Source organism: Aotus nancymaae, unplaced genomic scaffold, assembly GCF_030222135.1.
Source record: "Aotus nancymaae isolate 86718 unplaced genomic scaffold, 86718_ANA_hifiasm-v0.15.2.pri h1tg000030l, whole genome shotgun sequence".
Classification (NCBI taxonomy): Eukaryota; Metazoa; Chordata; class Mammalia; order Primates; family Aotidae; genus Aotus; species Aotus nancymaae.
The window spans coordinates 35,724,695-35,743,435 of record NW_026988443.1 but is presented as its reverse complement, the minus strand read 5'-3'; the positions used below and the strand labels follow the sequence as shown (position 1 = coordinate 35,743,435).

Below are 18,741 nucleotides of genomic sequence, written 5' to 3'. Positions count from 1 at the left end.
AAACAAAAAAGAATTTTAAATTTTAAGTAGAGGTGATATAAAATATGGTAAAAAACCGTGGCAGAGATACACAAATGGCCATGGCTGGGAAAATGCTGGAGAGATGTGAGAGGACTCCAGCTCTGGAGTCAGACAAACCTAGGTTCAAATGCCAGCTCCCCTGCCTTGTGGCTGGGAGTGTGGCTGAATTCCCGCACTGGGAAAGAGGGTGGTGAGGGTGGGAGAAGGCTCCCTGGATACTGAAGGACCATCTGCCAAGCCTGCAGAGCCCGAAGTGTGGCCCATTTGAGGCTCTTTCCTAGGAGTCAGGGCTACTGGGGAGAACAGCAGAATAGAGAATCGTTTGTAACTACCCCTTTGTAACTAATTAGTTTACTGTGTATACTTTGTAACTTCTCCCTCCTGGTTACTCCTAGGCTCTTCCCTAGGAGTCAGGGCTACTGGGGAGAACAGCAGAATAGAGAATAGTTTGTAACTACCCCTTTGTAACTAATTAGTTTACTGTGTATACTTTGTAACTACTCCCTCCTGGTTACTCTGAGGCTCTTCCCTAGGAGTCAGGGCTACTGGGGAGAACAGCAGAATAGAGAATAGTTTGTAACTACTCCTTCCTTTGTACAGTTTGTATACTTTTTAACTACTCCTCCCTTGTTATAAACAGGGGTTTAGGGCTGGCTGCCTGGCTCATGCCTGTAATCCAAGCACTTTGGGAAGCCGGATAACCCCAGGTTAGGAGTTCCAGACTAGCCTGCCCAACATGGTAAAACCCTGCCTCTACTGAAAATACAAACAAACAAAAAATTAGCTGGGCATGCTGGTGCGCGCCTGTAATCCCAGATTCTTGGGAAGCTGAGACAGGAGAATTGCTTGAACCCAGGAGGCAGAGGATGCAGTAAGCCGAGATTAAACCACTGCACTCCAGCCTGGGTGACAGAGCGAGATTCCATTTCAAAATAAATAAATAAATTAAATTAAATTAAATTAAAAGGGGGTTTAGAGACAGACTGGGGCAGGTTCCGGCCTTGGCTTTGCCACTCTAAGCTGTGTGACCTTGGGCATATTTCTTGACTTCTCTGAGCTTCAGTTTGTCCATCTGTAAAATGAGGCTTCTACAGGAACACTTCCCACAGGTTGTTTTGATCATTAAGTGAGGTAAGAAAAACAAAATGCTTAGCAAAGTACCTGGCATATAACATGCATTTAGTCAACGTCAGCCATCAACATTTAATTGAATTTGGTTTCATTTAAGTTAATTAAGTCATGAAGTCAGTGAGTTCTGCAGCCAGAAGCCTTTGTAAGCCTCCCTAAGTCAAGCCCAGAGCCTTGGCCACATCGCCCTAATTGGAGATAATGTCTGGCTGGTGGTCATTCTTAGTGCAAGAATGGAGCTTTTCAACATCAGGGAATGGTGTAAGCAAACGGTGATGAATTCCTGCCATGAACAATTAGGCAAATATTTAAAAAGATGTTTCAAAGAATATTTAACACCACGGAAAGATGTTTAGATATAGAAATAGGTAGAAAAGCAGTCTGCAAGATACTATATACCTATTCAGCCATAAAAAGAAATGAAGTACTGGCCGGGCATGGTGGCTCATGCCTGTAACCCCAGCACTCTGGGAGATGGAGGCAGGCAGATTGCCTGAGCTCAGGAGATTGAGACCAGCCTGGGCAACATGGCGAAATCCCATCTCTACTAAAAATACAAAAAACAGCCATGTGTGGTGGTGCACACCTGTAATCCTAGCCACTCGGGAGGCTGAGGCACAAGAATTGCTTGAATCTGGGAGGCAGAAGTTGCAGTGAGCTGAGATTACACCACTGCACTCCAGCCTGGGCGGCACAGCTAGACTCTACCTCAAAACAAACCAGCAAAAAGCAACAACAGCAACAAAAATAAAAGAAGCACAGATCCAGGGCTGGGCTCGGTGGCTCACGCCTGTAATACCAGCACTTTGGGAGGCCGAGGCGGGTGGATCACGAGGTCAAGAGATCGAGACCATCCTGGTCAACATGGTGAAACCCCGTCTCTACTAAAAATACAAAAATTAGTTGGGCATGGTGGCGCGTGCCTGTAATCCCAGCTACTCAGGAGGCTGAGGCAGGAGAATTGCCTGAACCCAGGAGGCGGAGGTTGTGGTGAGCCGAGATCGCACCATTGCACTCCAGCCTGGGTAACAAGAGCAAAACTCCATCTCAAAAAAAAAAAAAAAGAAGAAGAAGCACAGATCCAGACTACAACACAGATGAGCCTTGACAACACTGTGCTATGTGAAAGAAGCCAGACACAAAGGTCCACCTATTGGAAGACTCCATTTATATGGGATGATTAGGAAGGGCAAATCCACAGAGACAGACAGCAGATGGGAATTTGTCTGGGATGGGGGAGGGGAGGACTAGGAGGTGATGGCTAAGGAGTGTGGGGTGTGTTTTGGAGGTGATAGGCCATCGAACACTTCAAATGGGCAAATTAGGCTGGGTGTGGTGGCTCACACCTGTAATCCCAGCACTTTGGGAGGCCAACGTGGGTGGATCACCTGAGGTCAGAAGCTCAAGACCAGCCTGGCCAACATGGCAAAACCCCTTCTCTACTAAAAATACAAAAATTAACCAGGTGTGGTGGCAGGTGCCTCTAATCCCAGCTACTCAGGAGGCTGAGGCAGGAGAATCACTTGAACCCTTGGGGGGTTGCAGTTAGCTTAGATCATGCCACTGCACACCAGCCTGGGTGACAGAGTGAGACCCTGTCACAATAAATCAGTAAATCAATCAATAAATAAATAACAAGGCAATTTGTATGCTATGTCAATTTCATCTCAATAAAGCTGTTAAAAATTATGTACAGTGGCTGGGTGCAGTGGTTCACTCCTGTAATCCCAGCACTTTTGGAGGCCAAGGCAGGTGGATTACCTGAGGTCAGGCGTTTGAGACCAGTCTGACCAACATGGTGAAACTCCGTCTCTATTTAAAAAAACATTATGTACAGTAAGTTTAAAATGAAGATTTTTACACACACACACACACACACACACACACACACACACACACAGACAGAGAGACTGGGAGACAAACACATATATCCACCATGATCATCTTGGATGGTGAGTTTACAGGGATTTTTTTTCTTTTCACTTATCCATGTTTTCTAAAGTTTTTATTATGAATCAGTACCACTTTGGGAAAAACAATGAATACTTTTTTTTTCTCAAGAACAGTTCATTTTGCATTTCAATGCCAATCAAATAAGAGCCAAAATAACTTCCCACCTAGGCCCACATCTCTCGAAAAAGAAAAGGGAACCTCCTTGGAAGCCATTACCTTGTCCACGTGGAGGGGCACGGCAAACCTCCTGAGGGTGGGGACCGAGGTGAGCTTGGTGTTCTCCTGGAAGTCCCGGTTCAGGTTGGCCAGGTAGAAGAGCTGGTAGAGACTGTTGTCCTCGTAGGCGATGACGTCAAACACGATGCAGCCGTCCTCTTCGTAGGCGTTGACGTGATGGAAGACCACCATGGGGTCTGTGTAAAGCTTGGTCTGCACAGGCTGCCTGGTCCTTTGGTCAACGATGTGGATATAAGTCTGAAAAAGGACACACACCCAGGGGTCAACTCGCCCTCTCTCCACCTGGCACTGTGGCATCTGGGGGCTGAACAGAACCTAGCCTCACTAGGCAGTAGGCTCAGGACCGTGTCCCCATTCTGCATTCTGTGTCTGCTCCACAAAACCAGAGAGGCAGAAGTGCCCCCCGCAAATGAGAGCTATTTATTGTTGTATTTCTGTATGTCTTTTTGGGGGTGGGTGGGGAGGACGGAGTCTTGTTCTGTCACCAGGCTGGAGTACAGTGGTTTGATCTCGGCTCAATTCAACCTCTCCCTCCCAGGTTCAAATGATTCTCCTGCCTCAGCCTCCCGAGTAGCTCAGACAACAGGCGCCCATCACCACACCCGGCTAGTTTTTTGTCTTTTAGTAGAGACAGGGTTTCAACATGTTGCCCAGGCTGGTCTGGAACTCCTGAGCTCAGGCAATTCGCCTGCCTCAGTCTCCCAAAGTGCTGGGATAACAGGCTTGCGCCACTACACCTGGCTCCATGAATATATCTTTAAGATGGAGAGGAGGGACGAATTGCTGCCAGGGTCTCTGCAGTCACTAGGAGGACAGTATTTGGAGAGACTCCCAGTGTACACAGTCTGCTTGTTCCATTGTGCTGACATCCCAGCTCTCTGGAAATAACCAAGTTGGGGAGAATCTGCCAGGTACCAGGCTCCATCTAAGACTGGAGCCTCAGCAGTGCACAGTGGCTCACACTTGTCATTCCAGCAGTTTGGGAGGCCGAGGTAGGCAGATCACTTGAGGCCAGGAGTTCGAGACTAGCCTGGCCAACATGGCACAACCCTCTCTCTATTAAAAATATAAAAAATTAGCCAGACGTGGTGGCGTGTGCCTGTAATCCCAGCTACTCGGGAGGCTAAGGCAGGAGAATCTCTTGAACCTGGGGGATGGAGGTTGCAATGGGCCAAGATCATGCCATTGCACTCCAGCCTGGGTGACAAGAGCGAAACTCCATCTCAAAAAAAAAAATGAAGAAGAAGAAGAAAGACTGAAGCCTCTAAAACCCTAACCCCACCCCAACCCTCTTGGGTCTCGTCCTGTGGTCTCCACTACAGAGACTGCTTTCTGTTTTTTTCCTGTTTTCCAAGAGGCCCTTGTCACAGCAACCCTGTTTGTCCCAGAGGGCTGCAGGTGCGGTGGCCTCGGCTCCAGCTAACGAGCGCATAGGGAGGGTCAGCATATTAGGCTCTGGACACACCTCTTTGGGTGTCACGAGACCAGCATCACTGGGCTGGCAGTTCGCCATATCTACAGCCCAAGTTGCCTAATCAGAAGGAGGGGGGTGTTTCCATGCTTTTGGGCGCTCTGGTCTAGCCACGCCCTGCTTCTGAAAGGAAGGGAGGCCTGCCCCATGCTGCTCTCTTGCCCCCTCCTGTGGTCAAGTTTCCCACCTTCCCCCTTCCCCAGAATCAAGCTTCGGGTGTTGAGAGCAAGAGGGTGCAGAGGAAGAAGGCTTTGATGGTGTGGTGGTGGAGGTCAGGATGGAGAGGTGAAAATAGGGGTGATGGTTTTGAGTGTTTTCAACCCCTGACCCTTATGCCTGGGCCAGCCACGTGGACTTTTCAGAAAGTTCTCTTCTAGATGCATCGCATAGGCTTTCCCAGGCCATCGCCCTGCCACCGCAGGCTGTAACTGGACACATGGGACTGTCCGAAGACCAGGGGATGCAGTTTGGAGGCTTAGAGGGCCCCATAGCTCCTGCCGGGGGAAAGCACCCAGCGATATTTGGGGAAACCGCTGCAGAGCAAACTCAATTTCAGCTGGCGACTGGCAGGCCCTATGAATTCATTCCACAAATATTTATTGAGGGCCTACGATCATCAGACATTTCTTTTATGTTTTTTTGAGATGGAGTTTCACTCTTGTTGCCCAGGCTGGAGTGCAATGGCTCCATCTTGGCTCACTGTACCCCCCACCTTCCAAGTTCAAGCAATTCTCCTGCCTCAGTCTCCAGAGTAGCTGGGATTACAGGCATGCACCACCACGCATGGCTAATTATATATTTTTAGTAGAGATGGGGCTTCTCCATGTTGGTCAGGCTGGTCTCAAACTCCCGACCTCAAGTGATCTGCCCACCTTAGCCTCCCAAAGTGCTGGGATTACAGGCGTGAGCCACTGTGCCTGCCCTTTTTTTTTTTTTTTTTTTTTGAGACAAAGTCTCACTCTGTCACCCTGGCTGGAGTGCAGTGGCATGATCTCAGCTCACAGCAACCTCCGCCTCCCAGGTTCAATAGATTCTTATGCCTCAGCCTCCCAAGCAGCTGGGATTACAGACGCCTGCCACCACGCCTGGCTAATTTTTGTATTTTGAGTAGAGACAGGGTTTCACCATATTGGCCAGGCTGGTTTCAAACTCCTGACCTTAGGTGATCCACCTGTCTCAGCCTCCCAAAGTGCTGGGATTACAGGCATGAGCCACCGTGCCTGGCTGAGATATTTCTTTAGGAACCAGAGGGACAAAAAATTCCAAGCCCCTACTTTTATGGAGCTTACATGCTACTGGAGGTAAAGTAAAAAACAAATATCCAATAGATAAGATGTCAGGCATGATGGAGGTGGGGAAATCCTGGGGCGGGGTCTATCACAGACAGGTCTGGCAATGAAGGCTGGGAGACCTGAGTGCTGAACTGAAACTAGATCAGCTGGGGAGGAAGCCAGGGGGTGGGGGAGCGCATCATTCCAGGTGGAGGGGGCAGCAAATGCAAAGGCTCTGAGGCCAGAGTGTGTTTGGACAGTTTGTGATCCAGGAAGAGGTGTGGAGGGAACAGGAAGCAAGTGGTCAGGATGAGGGCGTGTGGGGACAGACTTTGGTGAAGGAAGCCTTTGGATCTTATCCTGGGGAAGATGAGAACCCTCTAGAAGGTCCTGAGAAGAAGAGGGACCTCACCTGCCCCCTCACTCCTTTGTTCTCTTAACCACCTCACTCTTTGCCCTGAGAAGAGAAGAGAGGCCTGAAAGAGAGAGGCCAGGGGGACAAATGTGTGGATATGTATATAAAAGTGCACATGAAGGGCAGGGCACAGTGGCTCACGCTTGTAATCCCAGCACTTTGGGAGGCCGAGGTGGGCAGATCTCTTGAGGTCAGGAGTTTGAGACCAGCCTGGCTAACATGGTGAAACCCCATCTCTACTAAAAATATAAAAATTAGGCTGGGCAAGGTGGCTCAAGCCCATAATCCCAGCACTTTGGGAAGCCGAGGAGGGTGGATCACCTAATGTCAGGAGTTTGAGACCAGCCTGACCAATATGGTGAAACCCCATCTCTACTAAAAATATAAAAATTAGTCAGGCGTGGTGACGCATACCTGTAATCCCAACTACTCTGGAGGCTGAGGCAGGAGAACTGCTTGAATCCAGGAGGCGGAGGTTGCAGTGAGCTGAGATTGTACCACTGTACTCTAGCCTGGGCAATAAGAGCAAAACTCTGTCTAAAAAAAAAAAAAAAAAATTCGCCAGGCATGGTGGCGCATGCCTGTAATCCCAACTACTCAGGAGGCTGAGAGGGGACACTACCTTGAACCCAGAAGGTGGAGGATACAGTGAACTGATATTGCACCACTACACTCCAGCCTGGGTGACAGAGTGGGACTCTGTCTCAAAAAAAAAAAAAAAAAAAACCTAAAAGTGCACGTGAAGGCGGAGAAGGTGCAGTAGAAGAGGTCAGCGGGTAGTGGTGGGTCCCTTCCGACATGGGGGTGGATGGGAAGCAGAGGACAGCGGGGGAAAAGTGAGTTGGGGAGGATTATGTATCTGGATTTCTGTCCTTGTATATTCTTTAAATAGGTAACACTGAGAACTACTGGATATTTTTCAAAAGTGAAGTAACAACATTTAAAAAAAAAAAAAAGACCAGATGCAGTGGCCCACACCTGTAATCCCAGCACTTTGGAAGGGCGAGGCAGGAGGATCACTGGAGCCTAGAGTTTGAAGCTAGCCTGGGCAACATAGCAAGACCCCAATCTCTAAAGGAAAAACAAAATATTAGCCAGGCATAGCGACACGCGCCTGTGGTCCCAGCTACTTGAGGGGCTGAGGTGGGAGGATCTTCTGAGCCTAGGAGCTTGAGGCTGCAGTGAGCTGTGATCGTACCACAAAAACAACACCCCCTCGTACACACACAAAAAAAAACCCCAACAAATAAATACTAAATACATACACACATGCATATGTACACATATTCATACACACATGCACATACATGCATACACGCATATACAAGCATGTAATACGTATATACATACTTTGAGCACTCAGGTGTACCTGAATGGAAGGAGAGGTTTCTATTCAATCGTCTGGTGGAACATGCTGCTATTACAATGTCTAAACCTCTGGCACCTAACACCCCAACGTTACATGCTGGGAGCAGACATGCTGAAGGGGTCTTGTCAGCAGGGTGGTGGCTGGAAGGAGCCCAGCTCTCCACCAGGACTGAGGACTCACTCCTTTTGCTGCTGGGCATGTGGGGACTGCCAAGGCTTCCACGTTGCCCAAGGTGGCCCCCCTTGCCTGGACAGTCTGCATCTGATGACTCATTCCCGTGGGGGTACAAAGGCCTGCGGGCCATTCTGAAGGACCAGAACTCTCGGGAAGGTGGGCAGATGCCTCTGGTACCCTCCTCCCTCTTCCATGCCACTTCCTTCCCTTAACCTCCACCCTCTTGCACGCTGGCCTCCCTCCGCGGCCAGCCAGCACCCACTGGGCTGGAGTCCAGCCAGGCCTCACCTTCTCTTCCCTGTGGAAAGCCAGGCAGGAGGCCCAGTTCATTCCCCGGATGTACGCAGTTGCCATCTTGAGAATATCCAACCTGAAAGGCTGCTCAAGGAAGATGACATAGTTCTCGGTGACACCAAAGCTGTGGTAGTAGCTTGGGGAGAGCAGGGAGCGGGACGGGATGGAGCAGAACACCTCCGTGTGCTTCCAGGAGCTCTTCCCCTTCTTCTTGCCCTCTAGCAAGATGAAAAGCAAGCCTCAGGAATTGTGCAGGACCTGGCCGGCCCTCTAAGACCACACCACCATCACTTACAAATTTACCTGATGGCTGAAAAGAACCCCTAAATTAAGCAGCTGCGTGTAGACAGGTAACGTGGTTGCTGCTGCGGCTGCTGCAAGGGGCCAGGCTGAGAACTTCCACTCAGCACCTGTCCCATCTACAATCTGAAAACCACTGAACGCAGAGGGAGGCCTCCAGGTCAGGGGTCTTCAACTACAGCCTGGGGTCTGACTCCTGCCTCCAACTGTATGTTTATTTGTTTGAGATGGAGACTCACTCTATTGCCCAGGCTGGCGTGCGGTGGTGCAATCTCAGCTCTTTGCAACCTCCACCTCTTGAGTTCAAGTGATTCTCCTGCCTCAGCCTCTAGAGTAGCTGGTATTACAGGTTCACACAACCAGGCCCAGCTAATTTTTGTATTTTTAGTGTAGAAGGGGTTTCGTCATGTTGGCCAGGCTGGTCTTGAACTCCTGACCTCAGTTGATCCACCCACCTTGACCTCCCAAAGTGCTGAGATTACAGGTGTGAGGCACTATGCCTGGCCTGTGAACAAAGTTTTATTTGGTACATGGCATGTATACTCCTATGGGCATTGTCTAAGGGTACTTTTGCTTTTGAGCTGCAGAGACAGAGTTGAGTTGTGACAGAGGCCATATGGTCCTCAGAGCCTTAAATATTTATGATCTGGCCCTTTTTCCTGACCTCTCCTCTGGAGCAGTACATCCCAAACTTTAATGTGCTTAGGAATCATCTGGGGATCCTGATACACTGTGGGGTTTGACTCTGCTGGGGCAGGGTCTCAGATTCTGCATTTCTATGAAGCTCCCAGGTGATGGGTAAGTTTCCCAGGCCTAAGCTTTTGCCGTTTTGCTGGGAATGATCATTTGACATGTACGTTCATAGGGTTTCCACAAATTTCTCTTGGTAGTGCCCATTCTAAAACACCTGGGCATGGGACTAAGTACCTATTGTGATGAGGTTTTTCTTTTTTCTTTTTCTTTTCTTTTCTTTTTTTTTGCGACAGAGTCTTGCTCTGTTGCCCAGGTTGGAGTGACGTGGAGCAATCTCAGCTGACTGCAACCTCTGCCTCCTAGGTTCAAGTGATTCTCCTGCCTTAGCCTCCTGAGTAGTTGGGATTACAGTCGCATGCCACCACACCGGGCTAATTTTTGTATTTTAGTAGAGATGGGGTTTCACCATGTTGGTCAGGCTGGTCTTGAACTCCTGATCTTGTGATCTACCCACCTTGGCCTCCCAAAGTACTGGGATTACAGGTGTGAGCCACTGTGCCCGGCCGTGATGAGGGGCTTTTATATATAGATAGTCAAACTAGGCCGTAGGATGGCCATTTTATAGATGGAAAACTGAGGCTTAGTGGAATGGGCTATCATTATGGTCAGTCACAGGGTTAACCCAAGAAACCACAGACCCCTTAGCCTTCCTCATAGAGTGAAGGTAGAGAACAGAATAAAATAAAGCAGTCATGCAACTGCCTCGTCCTGCACCCAGACACGGAAGGTGCTCAGTGCACATTCAGTTTTCTTATTCCTCTGCAGGCGTGAGTCACTCACTGGCCAAAAGGCCTCCCCGCCCAGGCCTGGGGCTGGCTTATAATGAGTTATCTGCAAACTTCTCCACCTCTCTGTGGCCACCTGTGTACACTGAAAACAGCTGGCTGGTGGGAGGGATGCTGTGGGGTTGTGGGATAGTTCTTTTCTTTATAAAACAAATGGAACATAATGCAAACTGAAACAAAAACCACTGTGGCCTGGGAGGAGCAGGATGGGGCATGAGTCCTCATGCCACCACCACCACCATGGAGCAGGTGTCCAGAGGATCGCTGCTGGCAGGATGTTAGTGGCTCCTGGGAGCTGTGTGACTGGGGTGTGTCACCTGATCCCCTGAGGCTCACAGTCCTCCTCTGTAATACAAGGTGGCAAACTCAAATTCCTAGACAAGTCCCAGGTCTGACGTTCTAGGATTCTGAGCTTGACCCCTATATCCCTTTACTGGTTTAATGAGTGAGAGTTCTATTTAACAAGTATACTCAGTGTACCATCTGACCTTGGAGTCTCACCACTCCAGGCAGAGCCTGGTAATTTGCTCAAAGGGTTCTACAAGACTGTGGGGGATATGGAGGCAGCAAGGATCACAGACAAAAACTTGTCTTTTCTAAACCTAAAAATCAGATGAAGCATCGTTGTAGTTCTGCACTGTATCCTGAGTCTTGTGCAGCTGTCTTCACAGGTCTAAGTCTGCTGGGTGTGGTTCCCAGGAGGGTCCTGCACAAACATGGACTAAGAACCCCTGCTTCCTCCCTCTTAGGATCGTGCAATCGCATTCAGCCTGGGCTTGGCTCCAAGATCCCAGCTCCATATGGAGAAGGTCCAGAAGGCGTGGAGAACAGGGTGGGGATCTGGAATGGGTCCCAACAGGGCTGAGTTCCCTGAACAATCCTGGAATCCTGGCTGCAGGGGCTGGCAATGAAAGTAGGTGGCACAACCATGCCATAGTTTGTCAGGATGCTGAAAAAATGGATGGATGAATGAATTGATAGATGGGTGGGTAGGTGCATGGATGTGTGGATAGTAGATCCATGGATGGATTGTGGGTGGGTGGATAGATGGTGGATGGAAGGATGGTGGGTTAATAGATGGGTAGTAGATGGATAGATGTTGGGTGGGGGAATGGATAGTTAGTGGATAGGTAGATGGATGGATGGTGGGTGGATAAATAGATGGATGATGGGTGGATGGACAGGTGGGTGGCTCAGTGGATGGGTGGGTGGTGGGTAAGTGGATGGATGGATTGATGGATGGGAGAATGGGTAGATGGATGAATGGATTCATGGTGGATGGGTGAATGGGTGGGTAGATGGATGGTGGGTGGATGATGGATGATGGATGGATGGGCGGATGATGGATGGATGGGTGGGTGGGTAGCTCAGTGGATGGATGGGTGATGGGTAAGTGGATGGATGGTTGGGTGGGAGAATGGGTAGATTGATGAATTGATTCATGATGGATGGGTGGATGGGTGGGTAGACTGATGGTGGATGGATGGTGGGTGGGTGGTGGATGGGTGGATAGATGATGGCAAGTGGATAAATGGTGGGTGGCTGGCTAGATAAGTGGTGGATGGGTGGATGGATAGACAGACGGTAGATGGGTGATGGATATATGGATGAATAGTGGGTGGATGCGTGGATGGATAGTGACTAGATGAGTAAATAGTAGATGGATGGTGGGTAGAGGCATGAATGGATGGATGGTGGGTGAATTAATATTTGGATGGTAAGTAGATGATGCATGAATGGATGGATGGGAGATGGTGGATAAATTAATAAAATAATAAAATGGAGCTTAAATAAAAGGAGATTAGAATAGAAAAGGGATTTCCTTCTTCCAAGAGGAATCCCAGCAACTCCTCTTTTCTCCTACAGAAAAGTACGGAGTTCACTGTCATCTGAATAATCTAGAGAGGAAAGTACCACACTGAGTCTTGTGTCATCAGCAAAAAACACACGACTCTTGAGAAGGAGCCTCCCTCGGCCGCTTGCGTTTAATTCTGCTCCGCAGAGTGGCCTACCTGGTACTGTGGCGGGGATCTTAAAAATCACGTATTTTGTCTTCCCCTTTTCCACGATGGATGTGCCCATGTTGAGAACATTTCCAGCCTCATCATAATGGGGATGTGACGTTGCCAGATTTACCGCCACGTATTTACGATAATCAACCTGCAAGATAGGACACCACCTGGTTTGTAAAAGGAGAAAGGCTGAAATCCTCTGAAACCCTGACTGATTCTAGGTTTATAGAGATGAGGGATATTTTTGCACATCTCTCGTTCTGAAAATGATACAGAATTTGCTTTTAAAGAAGACTTTCACTCTTGTGACCTGATATAACCTCACATGGGGATGTGGCGGGCCCCAACACCAAACAGATTGCAGGGGAGTTAGGGAGCTGGTGTGCCTCTGTGGCTATCATCCAGTCCTGCTGCCTGACCCTGCTGGCGTCCTCAACATGGAAACAAGATTCCTCGCTGCAGAAAGCTCTGAGCAATAACCTGGGCAGAGAGGTAGCCTTGGAGCTAATCTTGGCCACAGCTCTGTCATTCTGGCTTAAATTCTGCCCTTTTGCATTGCACAGAAGCATAAATCTCCAGGCCTCTCTTATAGGATTATTCTGGGAATGGAGAGGTTACAAAAACATTGGGTCAAAGTGAAGCTCGATGAACGAGCTGAATAATGACCCTCATTCCAGAGTCTGCAGCTACAGAACAATGGAGTAGCTGGAGACCAACCGTGTGCCCTTCCTCCTCCAGAATAGCACAACCTCCAGCCCAGAGTCAGGTAACTCCATTCTCTCCCAGCATTTCCTCTCTGTGGCCTTGTGGAAAGCGTCATCGGTTGGACTGATGCCGTCTAGCTGAAAAAGAGCTGGACATAATTTCACAGCTAAGAAAAGCCGCATCTCTTTAACAGATCGTTAAAACGTATTGCAAAGACATCGGAGTTTTGAACAGTCAGTTGGAGAAAACTGAAAATGGGTCTATTGATTTTCACCAAAATGTCAACTTGATTCTTCCCAGGAAAGGTATGTGCCTGGGCACTTGTTTTTGTGTCCTAGCTTTCCGCCTAATGCCTCCCTCTTCAGGTCAATAGAAGGTAGAATTGCTGGGAATCCCAGGTGTTACAACAGAGTCATTCATTTAAATTCTCTCTGAACTCCCTCGATGCAAAGAATTATGAACACACTTATGGGTTGAATTGTGTCTTGCAAAAAGATAGGTTGAAGTTCTTGCCCCCGGGTACCTGCAAATGTGACCTTACTTGGAATTAGAGTCTTTTTTTTTTTTTGAGACAGAGTCTTGCTCTGCCACCCAGGCTTGAGTGCAATGGTGTGATCTCCGCCTCCTGGGTTTAAGCAATTCTCCTGCCTCAGCCTCCAGAGTAGCTGGGATTATAAGCAGGCACGAAGCCCAGCTAATTTTTTGTATCTTTAGTAGAGACGGGGTTTCACTGTGTTGGCCAGGCTGGTCTCGAACTCCTGACCTTGGGATCAGCCTGCCTTGGCCTCCCAAAGTGACGGGATTGCAGGTGTAGGCCACTGTGCTGGCCAATTTCTGTTGTTATTGGTTATTTTTTTATTTTTATTTTTTTCTGAGATGGAGTTTTGCTCTTGTTGCCCAGGCTGGAGTGCAATGGTGCGATCTCAGCTCACTGCAACCTTCAGCTCTTGAGTTCAAGCGATTCTCCTGCCTCAGCCTCCCGAGTGGCTGGGATTACAGGCGTGTGCTATCACATCTAGCTAATTTTTTGTATTTTTAGTAGCGATGGGGTTTCACCAGCTGGCCAGGCTGGTCTTGAACTCCTGACCTCAGGTGATTTGCCTGCCTCAGCCTCCCAAAGTGCTGGGATTACAGATGTGAGCCACTGCACTCGGCCAATTTCTATTGTTTTAAGAAACCTTTTTTGTAGGACTTGGTTACAGCAGCCCCAGGAAATGGATATAGACATGAAGATAAAGACAACATAGTCCCTGCCTAGCACCGAGTGCCAAGTGTCGTGCTAGGGCTTGGGATCCAATGGTATTAGAGGAGGGGGCCCTCTGGTGACCTCCTTACAGGCTGAGCAGCCTCGCCCTGGGCGTTCCCAACTCTCCCTTTCTTGAGTCAGGAAGTAATGCTGGTTACATATGTGTCGATACCTTCTCCAGGGTTTCCAGAGTCTGTGGGTTGATTTTCCTGATGTAATTGGTCTCTGAGGTTGCATAGAAGTCTTCTCCACACTTCATGATGTTGATCAGGCAGTTGTCCGTGAAATCGGGGACGGTGTGAGTCAAGTAGGAGAAAGCTCTGGGGAGAAAAGCAAATCGACAGAGTCAGTGGCTGTGTCCACCCAGCCAGAGAAGTCTGTCCTAGATGGCTTTATTTTCCTACCACTTAAAAATCCTTTACTTCAACTAAGAAAGAAAAAGCAACTGGTTCCCAAAGGGTCACCTGAGGAATCTGAATAACTCAGATATCAAGTTCCCCAAAGACACCCCACCTTGGGTCAGCTAAGAAATAAGTCAGCTGGAATGCCATGGTCACCAGCTGATCCTTCCTGGGCTCCCCAAAACCCAAAGGTCTCCAACATCAGAGCCAGCAAGACATACTGTTCCAAAGTATGTCAAGAAGCTCTACGGTGCTGTGACTGCTATCTGCAGGGAAAGAAAGAAACAAACAAAGAAAAGAAGCTCTACTGAAATCATATAGGAACCCACAATGGCTCCCAAAGCCTAACAACGAATCTGATATCTGCTTTGCCAGGAATGTGAGTCCACACTGGTTATCTCATATTTATCCAGGAAATTAGCTTTTTATTTAAAAAGGAAAACAAACTAATTATGAGTTAAGAACACATGGCTCATTTGATCAGAAGGTACATTCAAAGCAGAAAGAAAGAAAAACCAGAGGGGTTTAACGGTGGTGAAATTGGCAAATCCGGGATCAGTGTATTGGGGAGTGCTCCTCCTGCTGACGAATACTGGAACAACAAGGAGGCTTGGTTCCAGGATCTCCAGGTCGTGGTTTTAAGCTGGTGATCATGGTATCTCCCCAACCAGGTTAGTACTGTGGTTTTAAATTCATTTGCTCCTTCCTCCTCCTTTCTCACTGGCTCCTGCTCTGCACCTCCTATTTGAAAATGTGAGTTCGGGGCTTGCTCTGAGCCAGCCCTAGAGTTGGATACTGGAATGGGAGAGATGACTTCAGGACTGAAAACAGCAGAAGCAGGCTTCCATCTCTGGGCCAGTCTACCCTTCAACTCTTTCATAATGCTTTTATGTCTAAAGAGTTTCAGAAGGAAGATACCGATGGCAGGCCTGATTCCCTGGCCAGGAATCTGTCAGATATGTAACACATTCATATGCATCCTAACCCATTAATTTAAAATATATACAGTGGCCAGGAGCAGAGGTTCATGCCTGTAATCCCAGCACTTTGGGAGGCGGAGGTGGGTGGATCACCTGAGGTCATGAGTTCAAGACCAGCCTGACCAACATGGTGAAACCTCGTCTCTACTGAAAATACAAAAATTAGCCTAGTGTGGTGGTAGGCACCTGTAATCCCAGCTACTCAGTAGGCTGAGGCAGGAGAATTGCTTGAACCCAGAAGGTCGAGGTTGCAGTGAACTGAGATTGCACCATTGCACTCCAACTTGGGCAATAAGAATCAAACTCCACCTCAAAAAAATAAATACGTAAATGAAACAAAATGCAAAATTTCAGCAAAAAATTTCCCCCTCCTCATCATTCATCTGCCCCATGTCCCCTAGGCATCCTTTCATAGTTTCTTTATGCATATACAAGCAAAATTTAATCCAGATTTCTTCCTGCTTTTTTCACACAAAGTACGGCTTATAACATGTTCTTTCTACACCTTCCTTTTTCTTTTCTTTTTTTTTTTTTTTTTGAGATGGAGTTTTGCTCTTGTTACCCAGGCTGGAGTGCAATGGCGCGATCTCGGCTCACCACAACCTCCGCCTCCTGGGTTCAGGCAATTCTCCTGCCTCAGCTTCCTGAGTAGCTGGGATTACAGGCACGTGCCACCATGCCCAGCTAATTTTTGTATTTTTAGTAGAGACAGGGTTTCACCATGTTGACCAGGATGGTCTCGATCTCTTGACCTCGTGATCCACCCGCCTCGGCCTCCCAAAGTGCTGGGATTACAGGCTTGAGCCACCGCGCCTGGCCCCACCTTCCTTTTTCTATCTTGAAAATGTTTCTGTAGAGCGCATAGAGACGTCCTCATTCCTTTTTACTTCTACATGGCACTTTCTTGTACAGTTTTACTGTTATGGATCTAACCACTCCCCTTTCAATGAACATTTGGGTGATTTTCAGCTACTTGTTATAACAAATAATGTGGCCACAAATGACAAATACCTGGTGCATGTGTCATTTTGTATGCAAGCAAGTAATCTCTAGGCGGAAGGGAATGTGCATTTGCAATATTGACAGATCATTCCAAACTACTTTTTCACCAGCCATGTGGGAGGGCTTCTAATAACTTGTGAAATGCTCTTAGCCTCTCTGGCAATCAGTGATCAAGAACCACATAGCACCTCTGGTGAAAGGGAGTCATGCGGAGTTTTCATCACCCTAAAGAGAATTGTTAGAGGAGAAAATGCTGGTTTTCTCAGCCATCAAAGATGGCAAGAAGCATGAAATTCCATCAGATTTAAAAGAGGTATTTACTTGGAAAATATGTTTTTGCAGGGGTCCGGGTAGGCCATTGTTCCAAACTCTGATACCACAATCCTGTTTGCCTCAATATTCGCGTTGTAAGTATCGCTTCTCAGGTATTTGCTCCTGTAATAAACTTCACCTGCAAGAAAAGAACCAGAATAATCTCAGGCTGACAACTTTACAGGACTTTAAAAGCAATGTCAGTTCTTGCAGGGGTTTTATTAAGGGAAGGAGGTGGTTACTTCAGTAGGACAAGCTCCTTTAGTACACAGGGCTGATACAATTAGCATTTGAAATATAATTTTATTTTATCTACTTATTCATTATTATTATTGTTGTTATTATTTGAGTTTCACTCTTGTTGCCCAGACTGGAGTACAATGGTGTGATCTTGGCTCATTGCAACCTCTGCCTCCCAGGTTCAAGTGATTTTCCTGCCTCAGCCTCCTAAGCAGCTGAGATTACAGGTGTGCACCACCATGCCCAGCAAATTTTTGTATTTTTAGTAGAGACCAGGCTTCACTATGTTGGTCAGGCTAGTCTCAAACTCCTGACCTCAGGTGATCCACTCACCTCGGCCTCCCAAAGTGCTAAGATCACAAGCATGAGCCACTGTACCTGGCCTGGAATATAATTTCAGACACACATTTCCTCACTCCAGACTCAATGACACGGCCAGATGAGTATGTGTTGTGGTTTGGATGTTTGTTCCTTCCAAATCTCATGTTGAAACCTCTGCTGTTGCAGGTGGGCCTCGGGGGAGCTGTTTGGGTCATGGGGATGGCTTAGTGTTGTTCTTGTGATGAGTGAGTTCTCACTCTATTAGTTCATGCAAGATCTGGATGTTTAAAAGAGCTCCGCCCCTCCCTCCTCTCTCTCTCTCTCTTTCACCACGTGATGTGCCTACTCCCCCTTTGCCTTCTGCCATAAGCCAAAGCTTCTTGAAGCCCTCGCCAGAAGCCAAACAGATGCAGATGCTGGTGCCTTGCTTCCTGTACAGCCTGCAGAACCATGAACCAAATAAACCTCTTTTCTTCATAAATTACCCAGTCTCAGGTATTCCTTTATAGCATTGCAAAACGTGCTAATACCATATGCCTGTTCTTAGCTCCATTTTCCAGAGGAGGGAACTCAGGCTCAGAAACATTCTATTGCCTTGCCCAGGGTCACCCAGCTCAGAGTGCTGACTGGGAATCAGTCATCCCCTCCACCCTGTTTGTGTCCCTCCAGGGAAGGGGCAGAGCTGGAGGACTACTCTAGACGTCTGCATATATGGGGTTGGTTTCCCCAGGGCCTGGTTCAGTCCTGGGAGCCCTGCCTCCAGAAGCCTCATTGATCACTTCGGTCTCCCTGCAGTAACGTTTGATATCTAATATAACCAGGAGGTGACCTAATGCCCAAATGTGCATACCAGTAGAGGATCGGACCTGTGTTCAACGTCCAATTTATCCAGATTCTGCAGAGTCTAAGTCATGGCATCAATCTCATGACCAGTCCATCAAAACCAACCTGAAAATATACCAGATGGTTCTAGACCTGTGTTAATTTCCTATTGCTACCATAACGACTTACCACTCACTTGGTGGCTTTATATAACACAAATTTGTTATCTCGGAGTTTGGAAGAAATTCTGAAATGGGAATTACAGAGCTAAAATCGAGGTGTCCACAGTGCTGGTTCCTTCAGGGGGCTCCAGGGAAGATCTGTTCCTTGCTTTTTCTAGCTTTGAGAAGCTGCTGCCTTCCCTGGCTCATGGCTGCATAGCTGTGACCCCTGACTCCTGCCCCAGTGCCACAATACCTTTGAGGTTGACCCTCCTGTTTCTCCCTTGTGATTACATTGGGCCCAACCCACTAATCCCAGATCACCTCCCCAACCCCTATCTCAAGAGTCTTCATCTAATCACATCTGC

General features: G+C 48.0%; 1 protein-coding gene across 2 annotated transcripts in view; it reads right to left on the bottom strand.

Annotated features, from left to right (window-relative positions):
- BCO1 (beta-carotene oxygenase 1) overlaps positions 1–18,741 on the bottom strand; it is a 51,800-nt gene that overhangs the window by 16,964 nt on the left and 16,095 nt on the right. For both annotated transcript variants that reach the window (XM_064383339.1, XM_064383340.1), the window contains 5 exons: positions 16,839–16,968; positions 14,307–14,454; positions 12,184–12,331; positions 8,328–8,551; positions 3,319–3,576 (listed from right to left, as the gene is read on the bottom strand). In XM_064383339.1, the coding sequence (XP_064239409.1) occupies positions 3,319–3,576; positions 8,328–8,551; positions 12,184–12,331; positions 14,307–14,454; positions 16,839–16,968 (908 nt within the window). The remainder of the gene's footprint in view (positions 1–3,318; positions 3,577–8,327; positions 8,552–12,183; positions 12,332–14,306; positions 14,455–16,838; positions 16,969–18,741) is intronic.